The 12,327-nt window shown below is 45.1% G+C and overlaps 1 protein-coding gene across 1 annotated transcript in view; it reads left to right on the top strand.

Moving 5' to 3' along the window:
• Positions 1–7,544, top strand: part of CUX1 (cut like homeobox 1) — a 344,892-nt gene extending 337,348 nt beyond the window's left edge. The window contains exons 18-23 of the mRNA XM_063297962.1: positions 536–652; positions 2,843–2,926; positions 3,468–3,524; positions 3,820–3,900; positions 4,613–4,677; positions 5,299–7,544. Of these exons, the coding sequence (XP_063154032.1) occupies positions 536–652; positions 2,843–2,926; positions 3,468–3,524; positions 3,820–3,900; positions 4,613–4,677; positions 5,299–5,359 (465 nt within the window). The 3' untranslated portion in view covers positions 5,360–7,544. The remainder of the gene's footprint in view (positions 1–535; positions 653–2,842; positions 2,927–3,467; positions 3,525–3,819; positions 3,901–4,612; positions 4,678–5,298) is intronic.
• Positions 7,545–12,327: the final 4,783 nt, after the last annotated feature.

The raw sequence follows: 12,327 nt of genomic DNA, 5'->3' as shown, positions 1-12,327 counted from the left end.
TGAATGGAAAGTTCGTACAGTGAAATGGCTAAGAAATTCAGGGATGTTCTTAGTTCAAATGCAAACATTACTACGAACTCACCAAATTGCTTCAAACAAGAGATAGTTATGTAGTAAGCATTTGGGCAAAATGAACATTGAGGAAAACTTAGGTTATATTATACACACACACACACACACACACACACTCATTCATGTCTGATTCTCAGAGAGTGCCTGGACCCTGCGGTTTTCTTGGCATGTTTTTCAGAAGTGGCTTGCCATTGCCTCCTTCCTAGGGCTGAGAGAGAGTGACTGGCCCAAGGTCACCCAGCTGGCTTTGTGCCTCAGGCAGGACTAGAATTCATGGTCTCCCAGTTTCTAGCCTGATGCCTTAACCACTACACCAAACTCCCCCTCATTATTGTCATTACAGAACTCCTTCTCTTCCCCATGATTATTATGGAATGCCTGTGCTTTGATTAGGAGCACTGTCTCAATGCTATGCTTCAAGCATCCAGGTTTAATTTTGACCCTTTGTCCTCTTTTGCATCAGGAGAACCGTCTGATGCAGCACACCATGCAAGCACTGCAGAGCGAGTTGGACAACCTGCGAGCTGACAACATCAAACTTTATGAAAAAATTAAGTTCTTGCAAAGCTACCCTGGTCGGGTGAGTGTGCTGGGCAGGACAGCTCAGCAGGCTGCCCATTTCAAGAGCTGGCATCAGATAGCTGGATCTGTGTTTGCAAAATGATTCCTTCCACCTTAATTCTTTATGGTATAGAGTTCTGTGTATTATTCCACCTGCTGCAAAATGTGATAGGTTTAGCCTGCTTGAGTGGCCCTCCAGCTTAATCTACTATATGGGTTTGCCTTTCCACCCCCATGACTTGTGATGCGAGTAAGGAAGATTAGCTAGCCCCACATTTACATTACTGAAATGTTTTCTACAGAGACGGCTTTGCAGCACATAGTAATCAGTTGCTGAACAAGGCACTCCATGCCTCTGTTGAAGCAATTGCCTCAGCTATTGAGCCAGACTCTTTACTTTTGGCATGGAAAAACCTAACAGGGTACCTGATGGACCACTTTTGCTGCTACTGATGTGAAACCAGGGTGGAAGCCCTCCAGTGAAGAGTATCATACCACTGGTGAATCCCATTTCCAAAAGCCATATGTGTGTCCATATATATCCTCCCCCAATCAAGTTCCCTTCAGATGTGTTGGCCTCAGAATCTCCCAATCAGAATACATCTGGAGAGCAATAGATTAAGGGAAGTTGGAGCATTTTCTTTGGTTTCATTTTTTATCTGTTGCTTAATCCTGGACCTCTGAGAGAAGGCACTGTGTAAATCTGAATCAAAATCATTTATTTGTCTGAGGAAGCAAGCTTGATTTCCCACAAAGCCCGATTTGCCCACTGTGTCTTTGCCCTCCCTGCTCTGCTGTGTGTCCCCCTTGCCTCCAGAAGAGAGAGCTCTTCTCCTTCCCAAGTACCCTGGTGGGCTGAGGAAATCCAAGAACCGCTTGTCAAGAGAGCAAACAGCAACTGAGAAGGAAAGAAGAGAGCAAACTGCTTTCCTTGGGAATACCAGCATCACAACAACTTGCTGATCTGCTTTTTCCCAAGATTCTTTGAAGGGAGGTCTCTTTTGAATGACATAACTGGGATAGTTTGTTTCAGGAGTGACTCTCCATGTCCCATTGGTCAAAAGAATGGAGGGATACTGCATGGCCTATAGGCTGCCCCGTTTCCATGGCTCTTGGGAAGGACAGGGGGAAAATGTTTTAGCCCTTTTTGTGCAACCTCTAAGGTGCAAAATGGGCTGGTGTTTTTCCCAGGGGAAAGTTTGAAGGGACAAACTGAGTTCCTTAAGTCTGCAAAATGTTTGACCCACTACCACTAATTTGAACCTGTTCAGTCCAGTTATATCACTTCTCTCTGCATCCACAGATATAGCAATTAAATTGAAAATGGTTAAGCAGTTCTCTCCCTACTTCTTCTTCTTGCAAGGCTGTTCCTGCAGAAGACTTTTATTGTCCACTTGTCCCATGATGTCTTGTACTTGCCCCATCATCCACTTGGAATCCTTACCAGGGTTTCCCTTGTTTAAGTCTGGCTTGTCTTCCATCCATCAGGCCAGGATGATAATTGAGCCCATCCTGCTGGGAGAGTGAGTGCTTGTTTTTCCCAGCATTGGTTACATACTTGGGTACTAATTGTGGTTTGTTAAGCGGGGTTTATATTATTTTTTGTTTGGATTGTTTTTTATCTTTACTGAAGTTGTAAATTCTGAGTTGGGCAGCCTTTTGAATTTCATAAATAAATAAATGAATATTTAACTTTGAGAACAGAGAGGAGATAGGATAGCATTCTCCAAAAACCTGTAAGGCCCACACAGAGAAGATCAAGACCTGTTGTCTCATTCTGAGTACAGGAAGCAGGATGATGGATTTACGTTACAGGCAGGCAGATTCCAATTGATGTTAGAAAAACCTTCCTGAGATAAATTCAGTGGTGCCGCCAATTGCCCACAGAGGCGGTGGGCTTCCCTTCACTGGCTGTGTCCAAGCAGAGGCTGAACAGTCATTTGTGAGGGATGCTTAATTTGGATTCCTGCACTGCAAAGGGGCATGGACTCAATGTCCAAAATGAATTCTATGGATTCCATTGTCTGAGCCCATGCTTCAACCTGACATCTACCTAGCCCATTTTGGCCACATGAGCAACACCACCGCTCTCCGGCTGAACTTCCACATTTGGAGGGAGACTCCGTGTTACTTCTGTATTGGCCATTTTCATCCGTGCAAGTCATCAGGGGCTGACCATCGCTTACAAACTGAATGGGCTCTCTTCCAGGGGGCTGGCAGCGATGACACAGAGTTGCGTTACTCTTCCCAATATGAGGAACGCCTGGATCCATTCACCTCTTTCAGTCGAAAGGTAGGGATCTCTATGGACCTTTCCAAAGGGGGAGCGGCGGGGACCATTTTAGTAGAATGGGCAGTGCAGAAATCGTAATAATAAATCTCCAGCGTTACATAGTAGCAAAGGCTTCTCTTGTTGTTCTCAAATACTTCTGCCCGGTTCTGCCAGAACTTGCCAAACACGACTTCTAGCAGGTCTGCGTAAAATGATAATTTTAGTGTTGTTCACGGCACGGTACTTGATTTGGGCTATTTCTTCAATGGGACTTGGTGTCTTTGATAAAATCATCTTCATCTCCTTGACTAGGAACCCTGTGAAAAAAGGCAGCAGCATTCCCATTTTACCATTTGCGGACTAAGACTGTAGGATATGACCTAGTTCCACTAAGTACTGGGAAGATTTAAGGCCAAGCAGGGAACTGAACCAGCATCTTTTTGCATTTCAGCAGCAAAGAGATTAAAACTGGAATTAATTCACTGGCTGGGGTTGCTGATTTTCTGTTCCTCTCTTGGGAGAACCAGTGGTTTTATCTCTGCTGTGGCTTTTTTATTTGCAGGAACGTCAAAGGAAGTACCAGAATCTCAGCCCATGGGATAAAGCCACCCTTAGCCTGGTAAATCGGACTGCTGAAATCCATTTGCTGCAACCAGTCAATCTACACGATGGGACCATTTTAGCCTTCATATCTCCAGAAATCTCAGAAGGGTTGGAAGAAGATGTTTTCCAACAGCTGGCAGTCAAGATTCAGGGCTTCCCTCCATTAGCAAACTTAGAGGAAATCCCAGGGTTATGAAGGGCATCATAAACTGACTGGGGAAGTGAACTGGTGCAGAATTTGGGTTCTTTCCAAACATTCCAGGTATGCATAGTCCTAAGAGACTCTGTCATCCTTTTTATTATCCCTGCAGGGAAGACTCATCCTTTCCAACAAGATGGCTCGTACCATTGCGTTCTTCTACACACTCTTTTTGCATTGCCTCGTTTTTCTGGTAAGTGTGTTCCCTCCTCCAATAATCGGTCTTGCAAAACACACACATTTATAGTTGTAGTCCCTGTTGTGGTAGTGGCCACCGCTGCTGCTGCTGCTGCTGCTGCTGCTGCTGCTGCTAAGGGCACCATATTGAACAATGGGAAAGGAACTGATGCTGGGGCTTAGTTAAGGGAAATGCCTGGTCCTCTAAACTAGCGTTTCTCAATCTCAGCAATTTTAAGAGCTGTGGACTTCAACTCCCAGAATTCCCCAGCCACCATGTTGGGTTGGGGAAGGTTGGGATTGGCCAGGGTTGGGGCCATCGGGGCCAATCCCAACCATGGGGCCCTTTGTTCCATTCAGTGGGCACCATGCCAAAGAAGGCCCACCTGATGGCATTATTGATGGAACGGACTGAGAGCATGCCTGCTCTGTCAGATCTGGTGCAGGAGGCAGAATTATTGGAGACAGCCAGTCCTGCAAATAACCTGGCCCTTTTCCATGAATGGTTGTACAGGCCAGTGTTTCTCAACCTCAGCAGGTAAAAGGATGTCTGCAGCAACCAGGAAAGGCAGCTGAGGACTCCAAGGGCATATTTCCTCAACCCATCATGGCCATGCAGACCCAGTGAATTCAGCATGTAAATTAGAACCAATCAGAAGAGCTAGTAAGGCAACTGCAAAACTCCCAGTCATCACAAAATAATTAATGGGCTATCTTTGATTCTCCAGGTTCTCTACAAAATAGCTTGGAGCGAGAGCGTGGGAAGGGACTGTTCCGCCTATTGTGCTAAAAAGTAGGTGCCAAAAGAATCATCCCAGGCAGACTGGAGCCTGCGTACTGCTTACATTTTTAAAGCCAGCTACTTTGGCAAAAGCTGCCTTTTCTTTGGAAAAAGGGGGTGCAGCATTTTGACTAAGCACTTTGCAAACAGCAACTGCCCTGAGAACTTTTCTCTACTCCTCACAATCTTGTGCCTTGCTGAGTCGGCCAACCACATGGGCTGCTCTGATTTCTCTGATTGTGATGTGAACAGGCATCCAAAGATAAGATGTTTTATGTATTCACGTTTATGTTTCCTCTTTTGGGGCGTACAACCTAAGCATTCAAAGCTAAGATTGCTTTATCAATTCCCCCTCTGGGTCCTGCTTTGGATCTACGGGTCCAGAGCTCAGGGTGCTGGAAGAAGTTCATGGCACACACCCCTTGGGAGAGCCCCGAGCCATGGATCCAAGGCAGAACCAATTCAGCATCACGTTCAGGGTTCCATGGAAGGCAGAACATGGCACTGTCTTCTACCTGGTTACTTAGCTGGGTGAATTGTCTTAAACCCCTTCAGTCCATGAAAAGGTGCTATAAATCTCAGTGACATGTTGTACTAAATGTGCTGATCCAAACTTTAACCTCTTTCTTTCAGGTACGCCGACCACCTGCACAAGTTCCATGAGAATGGAGACAATGGGAAAATCTGGAAGTAAGGGTGGAGCCCCATAGGACAGGACCAAGCCTACCCCCATCCCTAAGCCACCCTGCTTTGAACCTCGTCCTTCTCTTCTTCTTCCCCCTACAAGAATGTTGTTGATAGGCTCAGAACCATTGAATATCTAGAGCTAAACCCCTTGCATCCCATGACCCCTAAATCCATGTTTGCCCCACTTCCCAATTATTCATCCAAGATTTTACTACCAACATTTGAAAGTAAATTGCCCATTTCAGTGGCAAAATGTTTTGCTTTCTAGGCAAAATAGTACTCAAAATAAATCCTTTAAATTTTTGGCCAACTGAACACATACATTTGAATGAAGAAAATGTACAAGGGCCACAATTTTAGCAACGTTGCCACCACATCCCCTGCTATTCTCTGGAGAGGGCAGGGATAGTGATGCTTGGATGATCAAGTTGCCCACCCCTGATTTAGAGAGCGGGGATGTCCTTGAACTTTACTCAGTGGTCTCCAGCTGCAACTGATGGATTCAGACATTCATGATCCTGGTAGATTTTGGCTCTGCCTTGGAGACACATTTGTTTCACACGGCAGTCAAAACTGTGACATTCCGGATTGCCCACATAAAACAGCTGCAGGCACTCCTTGGGGAAATTAATATCTAGATAGCCTGGGAGACTTAATATCTTTGCTTTGTGAATGTGACCAATTGGAGTAAAACCAAGGGGGTTGGAGTTTGGGGTGTCTCAACTGGGGGATTTGAATTATCTCTTACAACCTATCCATCAGGGCATTTTTCTAAGATCGTCAAAAGAATCAAATATCCTGCAGCGTCACTGATTCATCACCATTTCTGATTCTCTAAGTCATGATTTCAAAGATTAGGAACAAACTGTGTCTGTGTGTATTCCTTCAATTTCCTCCCTTCTCCCTCCTCTTCCCCAGTTGAATGAACAGGTCCTGGTTTCTAAAATCACATCCCTGTGACACCAAACGGATAATGGTTTGCATGACTTCTCTGAGCTAGGCAGGCTTCCAGGGTATGATTATAGCATGCAGTATGCTTTGTGACAATTGCACAAATCATGCTGGGTGGCTCAAAGGCCAAAAAAGAAAAGGATTTTATCCAGCAAGGAAATCTTCTAATCATCCAGACATGTCACAGGAGGAGAGAAATGGTGTGTGCACACAGCTCCAAGGTTGTGTTGGGGGGGTGCAAAAAAGTCAAGATGGCATGATCAAAACCCCATCCCTTTTGAAAGAAGCAGGACTTTGATCATGAGGTCATAGCCTCCATCTTGACAGTTCTGACTCCCCCTATGGTTGCCTCGTAACAGCTCTTTTCCTCATCTTCTCGTGATGGCTTGGCAGATCAGAAAACACAGTGCGGCTGTCATATGTTAAGTTTCTTCAATAGATTTCCCAGCTCCCTCCCAGGTTGGACCTCCAGTGTGAAATTGTGTGCAATTCTGAAATAAATATCCCTGCAAGGTTAGTATTTCTAAGTAAAGAATCCTCTTCTAATGAAAGGAGCCAATATCTAACAGCGATGGAGATGCTTTCTGTTTAACTGGAAAAGAAAATGCTCTTCAAAAAAGTGTACAACCTACATGTCAATTCTTCATTAATTCTTCTGTGATTTATATATTCCTGCATTGTGAACAACTGTGGAAGCCCCAGCCAGTTGCTATGGCCTCTCTGGCTGGTTTGGGGCTGAATAATGCAGCCATCCATCACGTGCAAACAAGAAGGGGGCCAAGCTTGGTGACTCTACCACACGCTACGGCACGGCGGCGTCTATTAAAAAAACAACTCATTTTGTTTAAGGCTCCAGTTGAAGTGGAAAAACAAACATTGAGAAAAGATGGCTTATCAGCTTTGGAATTGCTGTAGTAAATATTCTTCCTTTTGCGTGGAGGCAGGAAATTTCTGTTGCAGAATGCCTTTCCTGTTCCTTAATCAATAGGGTGGGGCAATGTAGCAATGCACTGTGCAGAATTAGGAGATGGATCGTGTCCCCTGAAGGCACGCAAAGAGATGCTGTGTTCTCACAGATGTACCGACTGTGTAAGTCTTCTAAAAAAATCCAGGGACTTCTGAATGTTCACAGTTAGGGTTTAATGTTGCAGTCAAGGAGGGTTAGGGCTGATTGGAAAAGACCCTGCTTTTTGTCTTCTCTTCCAATGATGAATAAATTGCTTCACCTGCATAAAATACAACATGACTGATTTTTCTTTTCTCCAAAGCAAATCTCTTTCCAGTCCCCAAAAGAAAAAAAAAACACTGAAAGAAAAATTGAGCTTTTTGTCTGTGTTTGTAACATCTGAACCATTTATGAATGTCAGGCACTGTACAGAAGGTGGACTGATACATTCGCCTGTAGCTGGAGAAGTTATAATCTAGCCCCTTGTTAGATTCAAATGGGTGGTGCAAATCCAACCACGTTTTTGGCAGTGTAGGGTCGGGAACTGGAACAAAACTTTGGGAGGACTGTTGAACCAAACTGGCATTTTTTATTTTTTATTTTTGCTACAGCAAGCGATGACTCCAGAACAGTGTTTCTCAATCTCAGCAACTTTAAGATGCATGGACTTCAACTCCCAGAATTCTTCCATGGCTGGCTAGGGAGAGGCTGATATTTTGACCTCTTTACTGCCATCTATCAGTCATCTGAAGGCTTGCAGCTTAGATCTGTAGCACTCTCTGTTCTCCACTACCACGGACATACATTAAGGTGGATATTATTTGTAGCTGGGGAACTTACTTTGAAGCAGAACACGCCACAAAATGCCTCTTCTCCGTGGCAATAGAAAAAGAGATATAAAGGCCAGTTTATAATACTGAGACAGCATTGATTACACTTGTAGATGACAGGGGTAGCATGTCCAGCCTGGCCCTCCTTAAATTCTCTGCAGCTTTTGATGCCTTCAATCATGGTATCCTTCTGGGCCAGTTGAGGGCGTTGGGAGTGGGGCATGGTTCTTCAGTGGTTCTCCTCCCTCCTCCAAGGCTTGTTCCAGTCGGTGTTGTGGGGCAAGGGGGAGAGGTTATGGGTTGCTGTGGGGCTTAACTCTCTCTCTCTGTTCCTACTTCACATGAAACCACTGGATGAGGTCACCCGTCAGCACATGGTTAAGTACCATCAGTACTTAATGATATTCAGTTATACATCTTTGCCCCTGGCCATCCATCAGGGTACTTTCTCAGTGCCTGCATGGGGTTGAACAGACTTGGCTTCATCCTGACAAGAATGAGTGGCTCTGGGCTTGAAGGCCTCCTGTAGCTTGAAATCTTCCATCAATAACTCTGGGTGGGATTATACTCTCCCAGACAGAGTTGGTGCCCAATTTGGGGTCTTCTTGGACTCACAGCTCCTGTCTGAAGAGCAGGTGGCAGCCATAGCCAGAAGAGCCAGTTTGGTCTAGTGGTTAAGGCAGCAGGCTAGAAACCAGCAGGCTGTGAGTTTTAGTCCTGCCTTAGGCCTGAAAGCCGGCTGGGTGACCCTGGGCCAGTCCCTCTCTCTCAGCCCAACTCACCTCACAGGATTGTTGTTGTGGGGAAAACAGGAGGAGGAAGGAGTATTAGGAATGTTCACCTCCTTGAGTTATTTATAAAAATAATAAAGATGGGATAGAAAATAAAATTAAATAAATAAATAAGAGCCTTTGCACAAATACATCTTGTGTGCCTGTTCCTAGATTGGGAGGCACTGTTCACAGTCACTCATGCCTTCGTCACTTCCCAGCTGGACTATTGCAATAGGCTCTACATAGGACCGCACATGAAAAGCATTCAGCTGGTCCAGAATGCAGCATGTGCAATATTGGGGCATCACAGTATGTCCATGTAACACCACTACTGTATGAGCTGCACTGGCTACCAGTAGACTTCTAGGTACACTTCATAGTGCTTGTTGTCATGTTTAAAGCGTTCCATGGCATGAGGCCAGGTTACTCATAGGACCACTTATCCCCAGTGGTTTCTGTCTGTCCCACCAGATCTGGCAGGTTGGCACAGTAAAGCAGTGTCATTTGATAAGATCTAGGACGTGCCTTCTCTGTCATAATGGCTACCATGGAGATGGTGGGAGAATTGTACTTTGAGACTTGCAAGATAGATGTCAGCCTTACCAGGTAGACCCAGGGCCGCAACTAGGGGGGCGGCAAGCGGGGCATATGCCCCGGGTGCCACGCTGGGGGGGGCACCAAAATGGGCATGGAATCCATGTTTGCTCCGGGTGACACAGACCCTAGTAGACCAGACAGGAAACACAACCAGATGAGCTAATTTTACTTTATTGTAAGGCTACATTAACAGAATCTTGCCAGTCTGAAAGTACAATTCACCCCATTTCCTTTACAGCCTGAGAAACTAGGGAGGGTCCTTCTGAACCTCTTGCCCAGCCACTGTCCAGCTATGCTGTCTCTTATCTGACCATTCCCTTGGCAGCGTCTCTTGGCCCCGTTTCCCAAGGTCGTTCCCACATACTGTTACAGCTCACAAGCCAACTGCAAAAGCCTTGATTCCTGCAGTCTACTCATGAGGAGCAGCTGTCCATATATCATTTGATACTTGCGTCAAATGATAGGAACTAACTACTGTACAGGATTAGGATGCTGCACTGCAAAGCCCTTCTTCCGATTCCTCATGCCTTCTCCTCCTGCAAAGTCAAACATTTGGCCAGCCTCTAATATAAACTTAAGAAAAATGGGGGGGTTCTCTATTTCTCTTCCCCTTGCAAGCCAAAAGTCAGTGTAGTTTGGAGAAGCTGCTCAAGACGGAAGTACGTATTTCAGCAGCCACACTGACGCAAAACAGTCCCAGAAATGGAGCTGACCTCTGCAGGACTGGAAACTCTATGATGCCAGAGCAGAATGCAGCTATTGATCGCCAGGGTAGATCTTCCTCTTAACTGAAACATCTTATCCTCCCATTTCCTCTTTCTGCATAACTTTTCAACAAGTGTCTCTGCCATTAGATGGCTATCGGAAATAAGAGCCTGGGCTGTGGTTTTGTGTTTTTATTAACTTGTTATTATATTTATTGCGTTGATATCCTGTTTTTTGTTTTTTTGTTTTTGTCCTGAGAGCTCAAAGCAGCTTACAGGGAGGGAGGGGCTGTCCCTAATTTTATCCTCCCAAGAACAACTCTCAAGGTTAGCTAGGGAAGAAGAGTGGCTAGCTTTAAGTCACCCTCTGAGCCCCAAATCCATGTGGGGAGTTGAGCCCGGTACCTTGATCCAAGCCCAACGTCTTAACCACAACCCAAGAGGGATTCTCCCAGCCTTTAAGCATTAAACTGCCTCTTTGCTGCAAGATTGTGGAGGAAAATGAAGGCGACCCCTTTGGCTGGCTGTTATCAGCAGTCCAGTTTGCTAGCGTGAACTCAATGCCCTGTTGAAATTGTGCTGCTGTAAAATGAGTTTTATGAAGCTGACTTCCGACTGCCAGACTGTAACCCATTTCTGTGGCTTTTCTCCAACAGCTGGAAGCCAAATTCCAACAGCTCAAGATGATCAGCAACTGTTAATGTAGGTCTGCTCAGCAAAAGCCTGCCTTTCCAGAATTTAATAGGAAATTCCTATTTTATTTTGCAGGTCCGGTATTGTAATCTTGATGATTCTCACTGGAGCCTGTCTTAATTACCATTTTCCATGCCTGTGCTTTTTTTTTCTGAGCAGTTTTTAAATAGCTAAATAGAGGGGATTCACTACTCAAAATACAAAGGAATCAATAAAGATGGTGTGCTGGTAATTAGCCTGCACCCTATACTGCAAGGTCCTCTCAGAGCGCTTTCCCCTGCAGAGAGGCTGGGGGAGATTAGCTCTAAGTCCACAAGAAATCATTTTGTAAATTGCATATGGAAATATGACCACAGGCAAACTGCCTTCAGATACAGTAATAGAAACTAGCATGTACAGTAATTAAAGGCAATATTATTCATCAGTAAACCTCAGGCTGTTATCAACAAGGGAAAAAAGCCAGTCCTGATAACAAGAAAAATTTATACAATGATGCAAGAGTTCTGCTAATTCTTAGTAGCTTCTTGGTGATTTCTCTGGGCTCACAAGCTAAGCAGGAGCAAACCTGGTTAGTACTTGGAAAGGAGACCTCTAGAGAATCTCAGGGCTGCAGAATAAACTGGGAAGCCCAAAACATCCTAAAAGATGCCGCTGGCAAACCGCTTCCTCACTGTTGCCAAGACACTTGCATGGAGCCATCCATGAAGTCACCAGAAGTCAAGTTCAACTCAAAGGAGCCATCATCTGCCAGCTCACATATTCTCGTGGGCAAGGTTGGTGTTGCAATTGTTTCATTTGGCTAATTCCTTCCTCTCCCACAGACTACCAAAAATGGGATTGCATATAACAGAATCTAGCAGTGTTTCTCAAGCTTGGCAACTTGAAGAAATGTGGACTTCAACTCCCAGACTTCCCCAGCCAGCACGCTGGGGGATATAGTGATTTTGCGACACCGACAACAAAGAAATGACTAAGAAGGCCAATTCCAAGGAAAGGGACTATAGTTCAAAAGCCATAACTCCCCACTCCAGCCCAGCCCAGCCCAAAACAAAACAGTGCTTTGTGAAAACAGAGGGGGAGGATTGTTCGGGTTCCTGTTATCAGCTCACATGTGATTATTTCTCCAACGGACCAGCTGATCAGAATTTGGGGGAAATCCAACATGCTGCGTCCACAGTTTATTTGGAGAAGTTAGAACTGCAACGTTTGCACTGGTGATGAACTTAATTCAGTGTTGGAGACCAAATCTGGGATCTAACCCTATCATAGGAACTCAGCTGGCTTTGCAGGAGCTTCTTTTTGAGATCTTCAGGAAGTGGCCAGTCTTAAAATAAGCATGAAAGCTAATTTTAGCCCTTCTCCCTGTCCCCTGTGGGCTGATGCTACATACAAAACCTCCTGCTGTTTTCCAAAGCAACATTTCTGTGCCAGCCAGAAAATTAGATGGATGCCACCTCTCATAATAAGATACTTGGGGGCGG

The sequence above is a fragment of the Candoia aspera genome, chromosome 1, assembly GCF_035149785.1.
Source record: "Candoia aspera isolate rCanAsp1 chromosome 1, rCanAsp1.hap2, whole genome shotgun sequence".
NCBI classification, from domain to species: Eukaryota; Metazoa; Chordata; class Lepidosauria; order Squamata; family Boidae; genus Candoia; species Candoia aspera.
The sequence above is the reverse complement of the archived record's forward strand: the minus strand, read 5'-3'. Positions and strand labels throughout refer to the sequence as shown.